This window comes from Stigmatopora nigra, chromosome 1 (assembly GCF_051989575.1).
Source record: "Stigmatopora nigra isolate UIUO_SnigA chromosome 1, RoL_Snig_1.1, whole genome shotgun sequence".
Lineage (NCBI taxonomy): Eukaryota > Metazoa > Chordata > Actinopteri > Syngnathiformes > Syngnathidae > Stigmatopora > Stigmatopora nigra.
In genome coordinates, this window is record NC_135508.1 from 2,795,249 (window position 1) to 2,812,250 (window position 17,002).

Below are 17,002 nucleotides of genomic sequence, written 5' to 3' on the forward strand. Positions count from 1 at the left end.
GCTATTGCTAATTGCAAGTATGTGATGCACGGGCAGAGAAGGTGCTTTGGATAAGTTAGCACTCTTTTTGAAAGGAACTACACATTCACCTCTAGAGCCAGCCCTTGTTAATGTGTTGGATTTTTTACCTTAATACAATAATATTTGTTTCATTGTAACAGGGCTTTCTATTTGGAGAAGTCCAATCTCCCCACAGACTCGAACACTACCGCCATGAAGATCGATCAGGTACATTTTCAGTTGTCACAATTCACGATGTTTCCAATATAATGTTTTATGCTCATTGGCGCCATCTAAGCCCAGTTCTATGTAATGTAATGACTGAATATATAAATGCAAGCACAGATACTGGGCCTTGAAGTTAGAGATCTTCGACCGAGCATTGCAAAAGTAAGATGGAATGCTGACTTGTTTCTCTTTACTGGAATCCCATTAGCGTAGTGCTAAGAAATCCCTACATTAACTTCTAACTAACATCAACACTTTAGCATTTGTTGTTCATTAGCATCATCAATAGATTAGCTGTAATTAGTGTTTTAGAACCTCCCACTGACATTAAAAGGTAGGATTTTCTTCAATTATTGTATTAAAAGACTGCAAAAGTAGCATGTAGCATCTGGTTTTAGCGTTTCGATAGAGAATGTGAACCAATAGTTGATTAGTTCATTGATTAAGAGGTGTGTCTGAGTAATTTTGTACTAATAAATGTGTAGGTTATACTTTATTTGGTTTTAATTGAGTCTCGGCAACTTGATTAAGTTTTTGATTCAAATGATTACTGTATTTAGCGGACTATAAGTCGCACCAGTAAAATAATACAGCATGAAGAGTGGAAAAAATTGCATTACATTTTAAGTGGAATTTTTTTTGAATATATTTTATATATGATATATAATATATATTTTTGAAATGCATTAGGGTGTAAGTAGATTTTTTTGGAGGCCATTTTTTAATATATTATGTATATTATATATATAATATATTTTAAAAATGCATGTTTAAGTAGAATTTTTTTAAACATTTTTGGAGGCCATTTTTTAAAATATTATATATATTACTGTATTTAGCGGACTATAAGTCGCACCAGTAAAATAATACAGCATGAAGAGTGGAAAAAATTGCATTACAGTTTAAGTGGAATTTTTTTTTTAATATATTATATATATGATATATAATATATATTTTTTAAATGCATTAGGGTGTAAGTAGATTTTTTGGGGGCCATTTTTTAATATATTATGTATATTATATATATAATATATTTGAAAAAAATGCATGTTTAAGTAGAATTTTTTTAAACATTTTTTGGAGGCCATTTTTTAAATATATTATATATATTACTGTATTTAGCGGACTATAAGTCGCACCAGTAAAATAATACAGCATGAAGAGTGGAAAAAATTGCATTACAGTTTAAGTGGAATTTTTTTTGAATATATTTTATATATGATATATAATATATATTTTTTAAATGCATTAGGGTGTAAGTAGATTTTTTTGGAGGCCATTTTTTAATATATTATGTATATTATATATATATAATATATTTTAAAAATGCATGTGTAAGTAGAATTTTTTTAAACATTTTTTGGAGGCCATTTTTTTAAATATATATATTACATGTATAATATATTTTTAAAAAATTGCATTAGTGTAAGTAGAATTATTATTTTTTTGGAGGCCATTATTTAAAATATATTATGTATATTATATATATTTGAAAAATTGCATTAGAGTGTAAGTACAATTTTTTTGAGGCCATTTTTAAAAATATGTTCAATGTATTATATATATATAATATATTTTAAAAAATGCATTAGATTGTACGTAGAACTTTTTAATATATTATATATATATATATGATATATATCTAATATATATTTTTAAATGGCCGGAAAAAAATAATAATAAATTAAATATATGTACAAAAACCAAGATTTAAAACAAAATTTAAGCAAAAATATTAAATTGGAGAACAACAGGGTAAGTATAAATCTGTTAACACAACTTTTTCAGATAACCTAAAAAAAACTACAATATTTGTCGATGGTCAAAGAGCAACAAAAACAAATTCCGAAAAGAGTGCGAAAAAATAGGGTAAACGGTAAGAATGGTGTATGTTAGTCAATGCTTTTATAAGGTAAGAAGAAATTTTCTAGTTCTTATCAAATGAAGGTCTATTTAACAATGAAATAGTGACTTGCCAATATTTAAAAAGAAGTTGACCGCATCTCCTACTTTCAGCTACTTAGACCGCTCAACACTTTGGAAGACCTTTGCCGACTGATGCAGTCTTACGTGAACGTGCGTCCCGGCGCCCACGGCCACCCTTCGGGCGTCAGCGTGCTGTGCGTCTCGTCCGAGTTGTGCAACCGACTGGGAGCCTGCCACATCACCATGTGTGCCACGGGCATGCAGAGGTCAGCCTTTGCCAGCTTTGTCACCATTGGAGGGAAGGCTCACGCTTCACTACACTCAACAACTCTGACATCTTTGCAGAAGTACCTTAAGCGTAACACTGGAACAGGCCATGATCCTCGCCAGGAACCACGGACTCATGCCCCGATGCATCATGCAGACTATGGACATCATGCGTAAGCAGGTATGAATTCATATTATTGATATTAAATTACATGTATATATATGTATATATATATGTAAATGTATATTTATACATATGTATATATATGTAAATGTATATTTATATATATGTATATGTAAATGTATATTTATGTGTATATATATATATATATATATATATATATATATATATATATATATATATATATATATATATATATATATATATATATATATATATATATATATATATATATATATATATATATATATATATGTATATATATATATATATATATGTATATATATATATATATATATATATATATATATATATATATATATACCGATATATATATATATATACCGATATATATATATATATATATATATATGTGTATATATGTGCATATGTATATTTACAGAAGTATGTATATGTATATTTATGTGTATATGTGTATATGTATATTTATGTGCATATATGTGTATATGTATATTTATGTGCATATATGTGTATATGTATATTTACAGAAGTACATATATATATATATATATATATATATATATATATATATATATATATATATATATATATATATATATATATATATATATATATATATATATATATATATATATATATATATATATATATATATATATATATATATATATATATATATATATATATGTACATGTACATTTATGTGTATATATATATATATATATATATATATATATATATATATATATATATATATATATATATATATATATATATATATATATATATATATATATATATATATATATATATATATATATATATATATATATATATATATGTATATCTATACGTATATTCATATATGTATATCTATACGTATATTCATACATGTATAATTATAGTATGTATATTTGTGTATATATATATATATATATAAATATATATATATATATATATATATATATATATATATATATATATATATATATATATATATATATATATATATATATATATTCATATATGTTTGTGTATATTTACATATGTTTATATGTATATTTATATATAAATGTATGTATATGTATATATTTATATATCTATCTATGTATGTATATATATAGTTAAGTAACACATTTCTTTACATATTTATTTATTAATTAATTTATTACCCATTTATTTATGTCTAAAATGTGTCTGCATTCTCACCCTCTTGTGACAAATGTATGAAATTTCCCGAAAACGGTATTAATAATCTGATCTAATCTAATCCAATCCAGTCTAATCTAATTTAATCTAATTGTATTTTATTGTCATGATACAAGTATAATGAGATTTAAAGCTTCCCTACAAGGTGCACAAATAACAGCAACCACAAATAAATAAATAACAAAGAGAATCAATAAATAAGTAATGAATATAAAAGTAGCCACGTATTATGTAGTCAACAAAAATAAGTAGGCAACTGAACAAAAACAACAACAAACAAATGGACAAAAATATAGGCAATAAATAATAACAATAACTCATGAATAAATAATCAATACATAAGTAGTCAACACCATAAATATACATTACTACAATAAACATATATACGGCATTTTATTACGATTGTGAAATCTGATGTTTCTCTGCCTGCCACCAGGGGGCCAGAGTGGAGCTCTCAGCTAAAAATCTCAAAGTGATGGACCGGATGCCACCTTCAGCTCCAAGGTAATGCGTAAAACTATTCCTCAATGGACGATTTTATTCAAACCGAGTTCCCTCACGATTTTTGTCCTTTCAAACAGACTCTTCAAGCTATGTTTGCCGCCCTCGGACGGAGAACTCTAAAGAATGCGTAGGAACTCAGAAAGTAGCCGCAAATATGGACGATGCTGAACCAAAACGTGCATCGCCATTTTTCTGCCAGGAGGACACAACTCGTGGATAGATTTTTTTGCCCTAAGTTCTCATGGGATTCAAATATGAATCGAAACTTGATTGAAGACTCACCATTGAAGCTCAATGCATTCCCAAGCCTTATCCTGGAGATTTCTATTGGCTGCTAGCGACCCCAAACCCGACTTGCTGCAGCTATCAAAGCTTGTCCATTTTTTATTTTGCCTCAGACTGCAAATCCAGGAGGCTATCCACGTTCTAATTCAATTGATGTTCCACAAGGCTCAATGCCCAGACCCCTATTTAAATTGGTATTCCACAGGGCTCAATGTTCGGACCCCTAATTCAATTGAGGGCACAATGTTCGGACTCTTAATTCAATTGGTGTTCCACAAGGCTCAATGTTCGGACCCCTTATGTAAATTGGTGTTCCACAGGGCTCAATGTTTGGACCCCTAATTCAATTGGTGTCCATGTTTGGACCCCGATTTAAATTGGTGTTCCACAAGGCTCAATGTTCGGACCCCTAATTCAATTGGTGTTCATTTTTGGACCCCTAATTAAATTGGTGTTCCACAGGGTTCAATGTTCGGACCCCTAATTAAATTGGTGTTCCACAGGGTTTAATGTTTGGACCCCTAATTCAATTGGTGTCCATGTTTGGACCCCATTTTAAATTGGTGTTCCACAAGGCTCAATGTTCGGACCCCTAATTCAATTGGTGTTCATGTTGAGACCCCCTATTGAATTGGTGTTCCACAAGGCTCAAAATCTGGACCCCTAATTCATATGGTGTCCCACAGGGCTCAATGTTCGGACCCCTAATTAAATTGGTTTTCCACAGGGCTCAATGTTCGGACCCCTAATTCAATTGGTGTTCCACAGAGCTCAATGTTCGGACCCCTAATTCAATTGGTGTTCATGTTCGGACTCCTAATTAAATTGGGGTTCATGTTCTATGCCCTAATTCAATTGGTGTTCCACAGAGCTCAATGTTCGGACCACTATTTAAATTAGTGTTCCACAGGGCTCAATGTTTGGACCCCTAATGCAATTGGTGTTCTTGTTCAGACCCCTAATTCAATTGGTGTTCCACAGAGCTCAATGTTTGGACCCCTATTTAAATTGGTCTTCCTCAAGGCTCAAAGTTGGGACCCCTAATTAAATTGGTGTTGATGTTCGGACCCTTAGTTCAATTGGTGTTAATGTTCGGACCCCTAATTCACTTGGTGTTCATGTTCGGACCTCTAATTCAATTGGGGTTCCACAGGGTTCAATGTTTGGACCCCTATTTAAATTGGTGTCCCACAGGGCTCAATATTCAGACCCCTAATTCAATTGGTGCTCATGTGTGGACCCCTAAGTAAATTGGTGTTCCACAACACTCGATATAGGGACCCTTAATTCAATTGGTGTCCCACAGGGCTCAATATTCGGACCCCTAATTCAATTGGTGTTCATGTTCGGACCCCTAAGTAAATTGGTGTTCCACAACACTTAATATAGGGACCCTTAATTCAATTGGAGTCCCAAAGGGCTCAATATTGGGACCCCTAATTCACTTGGTGTTCATGTTCGGACCCCTAAGTAAATTGGTGTTCCACAGGGCTCAATATAGGGACCCCTAATTCAATTGGTGTCCCACAGGGCTAAATATTGGGACCCCTAATTCACTTGGTGTTCATGTTCGGTCCTCTAAGTAAATTGGTGTTCCACAGGGCTCAATGTTCAGACCCCTAATTAATTTGCTGTTCCACAAGGCTCAATATTCAGACACCTAATTAAATTTGTGTTCCACAGGGCTCAATGTTCGGACCCCTAATTCACTTGGTGTTCATGTTCGGACCCCTAAGTAAATTGGTGTTCCACAGGGCTCAATGTTCGGACCCCTATTTCAAATGGTGTCCCACAGGGCTCAATATTGGGACCCCTAATTCAACTGGTGCTCAAGTTTGGACCCCTAAGTAAATTGGTGTTCCACAGGGCTCAGTGTTTGGACCCCTAATTAAATTGGTGTTCATGTTCGGACCCCCACTTAAATTTGGTGTCCCACAATGCTCAATGTTGGGACCCCTAATTCAATTGGTGTTCCACAGGGCTCAACGTCCGGACCCTGGCCGAAGAGTATTCACGTTTGATTGCTGGCTTGGTAGAATTATACATTCAAAGCATAGGGGTGCAAAGTCGGCATCGAACCCAGTGCAGGTGGTTACCGTGCAATTACTGTAGGTTAAGTGTGAGTACTGTATCGCGGCACTATATGAAGGATCGTTATTTATTGTGTCCGAAAGGAGCTTTGTTGTTTTTGAAATCCCTTTTTGTGTATATATTATAATAGCCAGGTTTGAAAGAATCTACTAGCATTCCAGCTGGCATATTGAACAGTATTTTAAGGACCAATCATCATCTGCCATTACTGCTTTGCTTCTTGTGACCTATTTATGGAGGATTTCCCGACAGGTGGTCTTACATTCATATTCAGGGATTATAATATAGGAGAAATTGACCAGAATCCAGAAATTATGATAAATTAGCAGTTATTTAACCATTGGTAAATTATTAATATATTCATTGAATTGTACTACCTGAAGGATTACCTTCTGATACCATTTTTTTGTGGTTTTTTTTAGATGGTCATAAGACTGTAGGTAATAAAATAGACTCAAAAAAGGGCATGTGACAGTGTTAACGCGGAAGTACTGTACTTTTTTAGGCAAAAAAAAACAAAGGGATTCTCATATTTCTTTGCAAAAAAAACTGTAATAATAACCAGCGCAAATGTTAGCATTTTTTATTATTATGTCCATAATTTAATGTTGCTTTTAATAGACATTGTCTATGACAAGTGTAACATTACCGATCAGTGTTTTAATGGCTTAAAATAACATTTCAATAATCTCGATATGCTGCATTCATTTGATTTTTTGGGATTATTCAACTCAGATTATTTATTCAATTGAAATTTATAACTAAATTTCGGACAATAATTGCAGGATTAGTCGTTATCGGTTTAAATTTTTTTAATGATTGCAGCATGTTGGTAGATAAATCATGTCGTTGAGACGTTGTATTTACATTATTCTAATGTTTCTTATTGTGTATATATGATATTTGCAATTTTATTTTGCTTGGAAATAACTGTACAAAGGATCGTTGTTTTTAAAAAAGGATCACTGTAAATGCAATCTTAACACGTTAGTAAATAAAATGAAAAGTATGAATATGCTTGTTTGATGGCATAATCGATTGGTAAATTTTAGACATTTTTTTCTTTTTCAGAAACATAGATTATTGTGATTATTGCTGTTGTCAATTTATGATACTATTGTGGAAAAAAATGTTGCTACAATATTATCACTCTTGTATTTTACTTATTTTTTGACAAATCTTATCACTTAACATCCTAATTTGCTAGAATGATAATAACCCAGAACATTTTTGAACAATAGGATTTTATTTTATTCCTGTTTTTTGTCTTATTGTACTAAATTGCTCTGTGTATATATTTTTTAATTGTAAATTTAATTATCCACCCTCCCCCCCCAAAAAAATAACAAAAGCCATTTCAAGGACCAATATCACTACATTGGGCATTTATTGAAAAAGATATAATTATCATAACTCACTCACTGCCAGGTGAGGACATAGAGAATGTGTTGTGGTAGTTAGCAAAAACAGGTAACTGATATAAAAACACCCAATGACAACGAAATAGTTCTTTTTTTAAATGGGTCACAATTAGTTTATTGTTTATTTCTTGGACTTTTCATTTTTTTTCCAGAAATATAGTTTTATCACCCGTTTTTTTTTTTTTTTGCATTCTTTATTTTTTTTCGTATTTTTTGGCTATTTTTATTGTTTATCAAAAAACCCTTATAATAAAATACAGTACAGAAAAAAAATCACAATTAAACGTTTTTTTAGAATAATAATTATTATTATTATAACCTCCTCCAAGTGCTTCAATCCCTTCACTTTTTCTTACTTTGGCACCGGAACTCGACCTTAATTTCGCCCCGTTAAGCGTTCTTTCAAATTCCTCTCCAACCATGAGACACATTCATTCCCCTAAAAGGTAACATTGATCACTTAAGCAGAAGCTAATTGATGAGCTAGCAATAAAAAAAGGAAAAAAAACAACTCTTCGCCAGCCATTTTTTTTCCAAGTACCGGGCCACCCGGAAGTAGGAGAAGGATGAGGTGAAAGTAAAGTCAAGCTGCACCTCAGCGTCGAACCTCCGGTTGGTTCCTCCACATCCACCGCATTGGCCGCAACGCACACACACCCTTCACCCATTCGCTACCTCACCCCTGTTCACTCTCCATTTCCCATTCCCCCACCGACCCGACATCCCACACGAGCCCGGGTGATGAATTCCGAAGACACGGACCCTTCCTCGCCTTAGGAATGGTGCAAAAATCCCTCAACGGCGGGGTCTACCCGACCCTGGCCGGCGAGAGGAAGCACAAAGTCGGCTTCGTGGGTCTAGAGCCCGGAGCTCCGGAGTCTAATCGGGACGGGGCGCTGCTTATCGCCGGGGCTGAGAACAGCCCCAAGCGGGCCGGTGGCATCTTATGCCGGCCAAGAGGTAGTAGCATCTCCGCCGGGGGAAGAACCAGAGCTTCCAAAAAGAAGGCCAGTTACCGAAAACTGCAGAATTTTCTCTACAATGCGCTGGAAAGACCGAGAGGATGGGCGTTCATCTACCATGCTTATGTGTGAGTATATAGTAATACTTCTTATTTTTTTGTGTGTGTGGTTATTTTACTTTGAAAGGGTGGTGCTTTAAGATTTTAAAAGTTTATTAGGCCAGGATGATGCAGCTGCGGTAATTGGCTTCAACGCACGTGAGGTATATCGTCGTTTTTTTTAATCGTCATTGTGATGCGACATTTATGTTATGGGTAATATTTTTTGTTTGTTTGTCAATTTGTAATTTTCTCTTTAATTTCCTCATTACTTATTTTAATGATAAGGTGAACTTTAGATTTTATGTCAAAAGTACTTTCATGCATACATTTAAATCACCTGTGCCAAAGTGGTGGTCCGGGGGCCAAATCTGGCCCGTTGGATCATTTTGTGTGGCCCAGAAAAGTCAATCATGAATATAGACTTTCTGTTTTAGGGTAAAAATAAAATGGAGTATAGATTTATATTATATTTCCTGATTTTGCGCCCTTTAAATCAATAATTGTAATTTTTTAATCTTTTTTTCCTGTTTTTAGTTCAAAAATCATTTTGTAAAATCTAAAAATATATTTAAAAAAAACTAAAATAAACATTGTTTTAGATCTATAAAAAACGGAATATTCGGGGATTTTAATCCAGTTCATTTAATACATTTATGAAAAAAAATTAAATATATCTAAAATGGTCCAGCCCACATGAAATTGAGTTGATGTTAAAGCGGCCCGAGTCTGACACCCTCGCCCTAAAATATCTTAATTTCCAATTATCGACATCAAATCGGTTCAGACTGGGAAGGGATGACTCAATCAATTACTACTTAAAAAAAACATTGACTAAAAATCCAATACCCAACACAAACAAGACAATCTGAGGACTATTATTTATTGAACAGCCATTTTTCAACAATGTGTGTGTCTGTCTGCCCATGTCTCGAGTTTCCACATGAAAACACACTTGCTCTTAATTTGTCATGCAGTTTAAATTTTTCAGTCCATTTGGACTGCCAACTAGCCAAGAATGCACAGTAAATTTTCTCTTAAAAATAACACATTTGTACTTCCTATTAGAACCATGAATATGGAGTTGAAAATTTTGAATCAGGGGGCGGCTTATACGACAGAAATTGTCAAATTCAACCCTTTTAAGGCAATTTTTTAAGGTTAAGGCTTATACCAGGGGTCAAACATACGGCCTGCGGGCCGGATCCGGCCCGTCTGCTGGTTTGGTACGGCCGGGGGAAGAAAGCTGCATTGTATAAAAAAAATGAATTTTCTTTAAAATGTGTAGTTCTTGTATTATCCGCTAGGGGCGCGGTGTGTTTTTAGTACGTGCAGACAACATGAATTGGCATTTATTTATGTTCTTATGTTACTCTCTTGTTCATAATATATTGTTCATAATGTAAAAGGAAAATTCTGTTAATAAACATTTTGATAATTTACTCATTCTTTGCACTAATTATTAGTATTAGTGACTAATACAGTTTTGAAAAAAGTGGGCTCATTGTTAGTTCTATGTAATTTTGCAATGAGTTTACTGGTCCGGCCCGCTTGATCTCAAATTAAGCTGTATTTGGCCCGCAGACCAAAAGTTTGACACCCCTGGCTTATACGCAGATGCGGCTTATATGTAAGAAAATACAGTACTTCAAGCTTTTCACTGTAACTACTTCCTCTTCGTCCTTAGCCACTCCTCTCATTTAATATTCAGTTTCACTTGGCTAATCTCCATAGCTCCCTGTTTCCACTGCAATGTCACCTCCGAATATTTTTATCCACAGAGATTCTGAGCTAGTTAGATTTATACCCACTGCAAATATGAAGAATCTTCATTTTGGAAGATTGCTCATATTTGTTTGACAAGGTTTTTACGCCAAATACCCTTCTGAATTCATTTAAACTTGAGACAAAGTGACACATTCTGTAATACCGAGAAATATGAGCTTGGTGTTCGGGTCTGGTTTACCAAAAAAACTATTTTTAGTTGTTAAATGGGACCCGGGTCAATATTTTTATCCGCCTTCTTTCCTTGGTGAATAGCGAGTGAATAATTCAAAACATGATGCAAAAATGTAAGGCTACGTAGATATCGTCAAAGGTCAAAATAAAACAATGTTTTCTCTAATTTTGTTGGAAAAATGAGCAATCCAATCAGAGGGGAGCTTTTTGAAATGTAGTTGAAAACTAAACTAATTTTTTCCAAATATTTTAGGTCATATTTGCTGCTGGTATAATTTTAAGATTTTTTTCGTCGCACTTTTTTGAAATATGGAAATATATGTGACATATTTATGATATATATTATGAATTATTTCAGAAACAGAAAGTCGGCACTCATCATTTACTTTCCCGGGCCACAAAAAAATGATGCAGCGGGCCATATTTGGCCCCCAAGCCGCCACTTTGACACGTGGCTTACGATATTGCACCCAAACTTTGTGGATTTGTTCTTTTTTTGATATAAATTTATTTAAGTAAAAAAAAATGTCCAAAATAGATTTGCGTAATTCACGACTATAAGGCGCACTTAAAAGTCTTCAATTTTCTCCAAAATAGACAGTGCGCCTTATAATCCAGTGCGCCTTATATACGGAAAAAACAAAACCAAAAGCGAAAAACCACCACTGTCGGATATTAAAACAACACAAACACCTGAACTGAAACAATACTGTTAAATATGGAGATGCCATCTTAGTTTACAACATCTTCCAATCATATAGCTCCTCCCCCACTGCAAGATTTTATACCAAAAAATCCAAAACATCAACAATGGCTGGCTTTAGAGGTGACTGTAAAGTAGTGAGTGCTTCATACTTGGAAGTCAATAGCAATTACCATGTTTTCACCACTATAAGGTGCACTTAAAGGTCTTAAATTTTCTCCAAAACAGACACTGCGCTTTATAATACAGTGCGCCTTATATATGGAAAAAATGTCATTCGTTGAGGGTGGGCATTATAGTCGTGAAAATACGGTAGTATTTCCAAAATCTCAAGGTTCGACCCATAAACGAATCAAAAGCCGTTATTCAAGTAACTAGCTCCCTCTTGTGTTAAGACTAAGAAGTGCAACACGATATAGGCTAACTCAGTCTTATTGTGCTGGCCATATTCAACGATATGTTAGCAATTTGCTACAGGACGATAAAATCTGAGTAGCAATTAATTTATTTCATTGGTTGACAAGTTTAGGGACGACAAACCAACCCAGCGACCGACCTCACTTCCCCGATTTCCTCTGCTCAGGTTTGTCGCAGTCTAAATTTAGCTTCCACCAAAATGTCTGGGGAGGCCAAGTAATGCTGAGTGCTTCATTTGCAGCTCAGCAAGAAATGCACACTTTTCTCCTTTGATTGATCCAAAGTCACGTTGCTTTTTTACTTTCATTTAGTATCGACACATCTTCCAAAAAAAATGGGTCATTATTCAAATGGTAATGAACGAATAGCACAAGTAAATCAAACTTTTAATACGTTAAGCCAAAGCAAATGAATGAAACTTCGCTAAGACGTGAGCAAATGAAATCACTCTAATTACAACACTAAGTTTATTTCTCTCCTTAAGCATGTGTTTAGACTGCCAGAATTTATTAGGGGAAGAAGTTTACAGACACGTAGACAGATTTTATGGGGAGGGAATTAAATTTACCCTGGAAATTCCAACTCCTAGAAAGCTATGGTTATACTTGGTCTGGCGCAATCTAGCTGGAGAGGCAAGCAAACCGTAAATAAACATAATTGTTGTTTTCCGCCATTTTTTTTCTCATCACTAAAATAGTAAAGGAGTGGATTTCCCTATTTCTTGATATTTGCAGACTCTGTGTAGTGGATGGCCTGATAGGGGAATGCAATTACTGTGTTTTCCGTACTGATCTGTGGATCAATATTGCTTAACAATTGTATAAAATTCCCTTTAGCACAGCTCCAGCTCGTTAATGGATGACACAATTGCTAACTACTACTACTACAGTTCTATCTAGTGGATCTATAACACAATCCCTTACTACTACTACTACAGTTCCATCTACACAATCGCCTACTACTACCACTACTACTAGAACTGTTCCAACTCATGAAAGTATAACACAATCCCTTACTACTACTACCACTACTACTAGTACTGTTCCAACTCATGAAAGTATAACACAATCCCTTACTACTACTACCACTTCTACTAGTACTGTTCCAACTAGTGAATGTATAACACAATCCCCTACTACTACTACTACCACTACTATTAGTACTGTTCCAACTAGTGATGTATAACACAATCCCCTACTACTACTACTACTACTACTACTACAACTACTACCACTACTACTACTACTACAACTACTACCACTACCACTACTACTACTACTACTACTACTACTACCACTACTACTACTACTACTACTACTACTACCAGTACTACTACTACTACTACTACTACTACCAGTACTACTACTACTACTACCAGTACTACTACTACTACTACCAGTACTACTACTACTACTACTACTACTACTACTACTACTACCACTACTACTACTACTGCCACCACTACTACTACAGTTCCATCTAGTGGATGTATAACACAATCTCCTACTACTACTACCACTACTAATACTACAGTTCCATCTAGTGGATGTTTGACACAATCCCCTACTACTACCACTACTATCAGTACTACTACCACCACCACCACCACCACTATCAGTACTACTACCACCACCACCACCACTACTATCAGTACTACTACCACCACCACCACCACTACTATCAGTACTACTACCACCACCACCACCACTACTATCAGTACTACTACCACCACCACTACTATAAGTACTACTACCACCACAACCACTACCACTACTGTCAGGACTACTACCACCACCACCACCACTACTATCAGTACTACTACTACCACCACCACCATCACCACCACCACTCCTACCACTACTATTAATATTACTCCTACCACTACTACTACTGCCTCTTATCATTAGGTAGACCTTAAATATGAAACAAATATTAAGATTACTCAATTTGGACTTAGACTTCTCTTTCATCTTCCATACCACTAATACATGTATTTCCGAAAATACTGTACATTGAGCATAACAATATGAACTCAAAATAATTGGAGTACATAAGAAAAGGAAAAAACAGCATATCACGTCTTGTAAAACCCAAATTCTCCCATGATCCATTCTAAGAGCTCTCTTGGAGTTAGCTAGCAGGCTTTGACGACAGCGGCCATTAATGATGCATGAGAATCTGGAAAAGTAGACACGTTGATGATGCCGGATGACCTCACTGCAACCCGACTAAAACAAACGACTGCACTTAGAAATGTGCTCCATCTCGTGGACTTGTCCGCATTCCCTCACTTGATGACACTTTAACGTCATAACAAAAGTACATTTTCTTCTTTTTATGTTTCTGTAGTAGTGCTGATGCGATGAGTCAACACCAAGCAATCGATAAAGATTAACTGGCCGACATAGTACACTCTCTTTTTCGTGAGCGTGTAACGTAGTACAGCTTGTACTCTGACAAATAGCTAGATGTTTTACCCTACAACCTTTGCAAGAATCGGACACCAAAATGGAAGAAACTGCTTCATTGCAAAGAACAAAACATGCGTTTGTGTTTGGCAGGACTGAATGTAACATTGTAATTGACAGATTCAATTTTCATTCTGCCAGGATGACAATGGTTGTTAATTAATCATGACATGAACCCATTAACTGGCAAAACAAGGACGTACTCGAAGGCACAACTGAAAGATTTCAATGTTCCCTATATGGGAAGGCAAGCTAACCCACTGTAACCTATTGTAGACCACCTATCATTCGGCAATGGATATTGCAATTCTTATGACTCCCAATCGGCCCGCTGAGAACCATACTGCTATCCACTTTAGACACTTTGTATCTACTTATTTATGTGACCACTTATTCAATGTTGACTACGACTTATCTATGTTGACTACTTATCTATGTTGACTACTTATCTATGTTGACTACTTATCTATGTTGACTACTTATCTATGTTGACTACTTATCTATGTTGACTACTTATCTATGTTGACTACTTATCTATGTTGACTACTTATCTATGTTGACTACTGATCTATGTTGACTACTGATCTATGTTGACTACTGATCTATGTTGACTACTGATCTATGTTGACTACTTATTTATGTTGACTACTTATCTATGTTGACTACTTATCTATGTTTACTTATCTATTATGTTGACTACTTATCTATGTTGACTACTTATCTATGTTTACTTATCTATTATGTTGACTACTACTTATCTATTATGTTGACTACTTATCTATGTTTACTTATCTATTATGTTGGCTACTCTTTATCTATTATGTTGACTAGTTATCTATGTTTACTTATCTATTATTTTGACTACTACTTGTCTATGTTGACTACTATTTATCTATTATGTTGACTACTACTTATCTATTATGTTGACTACTACTTATCTATTATGTTGACTACTACTTATCTATTATGTTGACTACTACTTATCTATTATGTGGACTACTACTTATCTATTATGTGGACTAATACTTATCTATTATGTGGACTAATACTTATCTATTATGTAGAATAATACTTATCTATTATGTGGACTTCTACTTATCTATTATGTGGACTTCTTATTTATGTTGACGACAACTTATGTTGACGACATATTTATGTTGACTGTAACTTATTTTAACTACCACTTATTTATCATGTTGACTACTTATTTATCATGTTGACTACTTATTTATCATGTTGACTACTTATTAATTTTGACTGCTACTCATGATGGTAACTACTACTTAGCTATTATGTTGACTACTTATTAATTTTGACTGCTACTTATGATGGTAACTACCACTTAGCTATCATGTTGACTACTTATTTATTACGTTGACTACTTATTTATTACGTTGACTACTTATTTATTACGTTGACTACTTATTATCTTAACTACTACTTAGCTATTTTGTTGACTACTTATTTAATATGTTGACAACTTATTTATGTTGATGACTTATTTATGTTGATGACTTATTTATGTTGATGACTTATTTATTAATTAATGATTTATTTGTTTGTTGGTATTTGTGCACTTGCCTACTTATTTATTACATATTTATTGATTATTTATTTGTTTGTTGTTGTTTGTGCACTTCATGGTGATAGATTTAAATTACATTATAGTTGTATAATGACAAAAGCATTCAATTTATGATTCCTAACCTTTATGTAGAATACAGAAAATAGAACCTAGTAGATTTTATGGACAATTTCAGAGATTTGTTGGCGTATACAGTCATTATTCTTGGCTGTAATTTATATGTAGTATATATAGTTGGTCTGCGCCATCATTTTTCATGTCAGGTACTACTAGGTAGTTGCAGTTTAGAATTTCACTAGGCGTTTCCTCTTAGTTGATCATTGGATTCTTTCCAGGAAGTCCTTTCTTTCTAAAGGAGGTCCCCTAGGAGGCTTCCTGCCCTTTTTCTTGCTCTTCTAATCCGGTTATCACACGGCCAATGAAATGCTAGCTGGAAGTCATTTTGGAAAAGGAAGGAAGGCTGCAGAAATGGTTTTCTAATTACATTAGCGACTCCAAATCCATAATGTATAGATTGGCCACGTGACTGAAAGAACAGGTGGCGTTGAAAACGGTTTTCATTTATTTATTCCTTCTGTACTGACTAATTCCTACTCTCGATTGTTCAAAAATGGGGGGGGAACAGTAAGAAATGAGTTTGATTTATTAAATAAGGGACAGCACATATTAATGAACATATTTATATTCACGTTAATGAACATAGTAGCCAAGGGCTA

General features: G+C 34.1%; 2 protein-coding genes across 14 annotated transcripts in view; both read left to right on the forward strand.

Annotated features, from left to right (window-relative positions):
* prex1 (phosphatidylinositol-3,4,5-trisphosphate-dependent Rac exchange factor 1) overlaps positions 1-5,844 on the forward strand; it is a 124,226-nt gene extending 118,382 nt beyond the window's left edge. The window contains exons 36-41 of one of the 2 annotated variants that reach the window (XM_077712366.1): positions 162-228; positions 346-390; positions 2,245-2,420; positions 2,500-2,602; positions 4,230-4,297; positions 4,375-5,844. In XM_077712366.1, the coding sequence (XP_077568492.1) occupies positions 162-228; positions 346-390; positions 2,245-2,420; positions 2,500-2,602; positions 4,230-4,297; positions 4,375-4,417 (502 nt within the window). In that variant the 3' untranslated portion in view covers positions 4,418-5,844. The remainder of the gene's footprint in view (positions 1-161; positions 229-345; positions 391-2,244; positions 2,421-2,499; positions 2,603-4,229; positions 4,298-4,374) is intronic. The other variant, XM_077712367.1, reaches the window with a different exon arrangement.
* Positions 5,845-8,483: 2,639 nt separating this feature from the next.
* The window catches only part of LOC144200960 (potassium voltage-gated channel subfamily KQT member 2-like), a 30,501-nt gene continuing 21,982 nt past the window's right edge, over positions 8,484-17,002 (forward strand). For 11 of the 12 annotated variants that reach the window (XR_013327242.1, XR_013327244.1, XR_013327245.1 and 8 more), the window contains exon 1: positions 8,484-9,184. Coding sequence is in view for 9 of the 12 variants with exons in the window: in XM_077723365.1 (XP_077579491.1) it covers positions 8,874-9,184 (311 nt within the window). In the remaining 3 variants the exon portion in view is untranslated. The remainder of the gene's footprint in view (positions 9,185-17,002) is intronic. The other variant, XM_077723419.1, reaches the window with a different exon arrangement.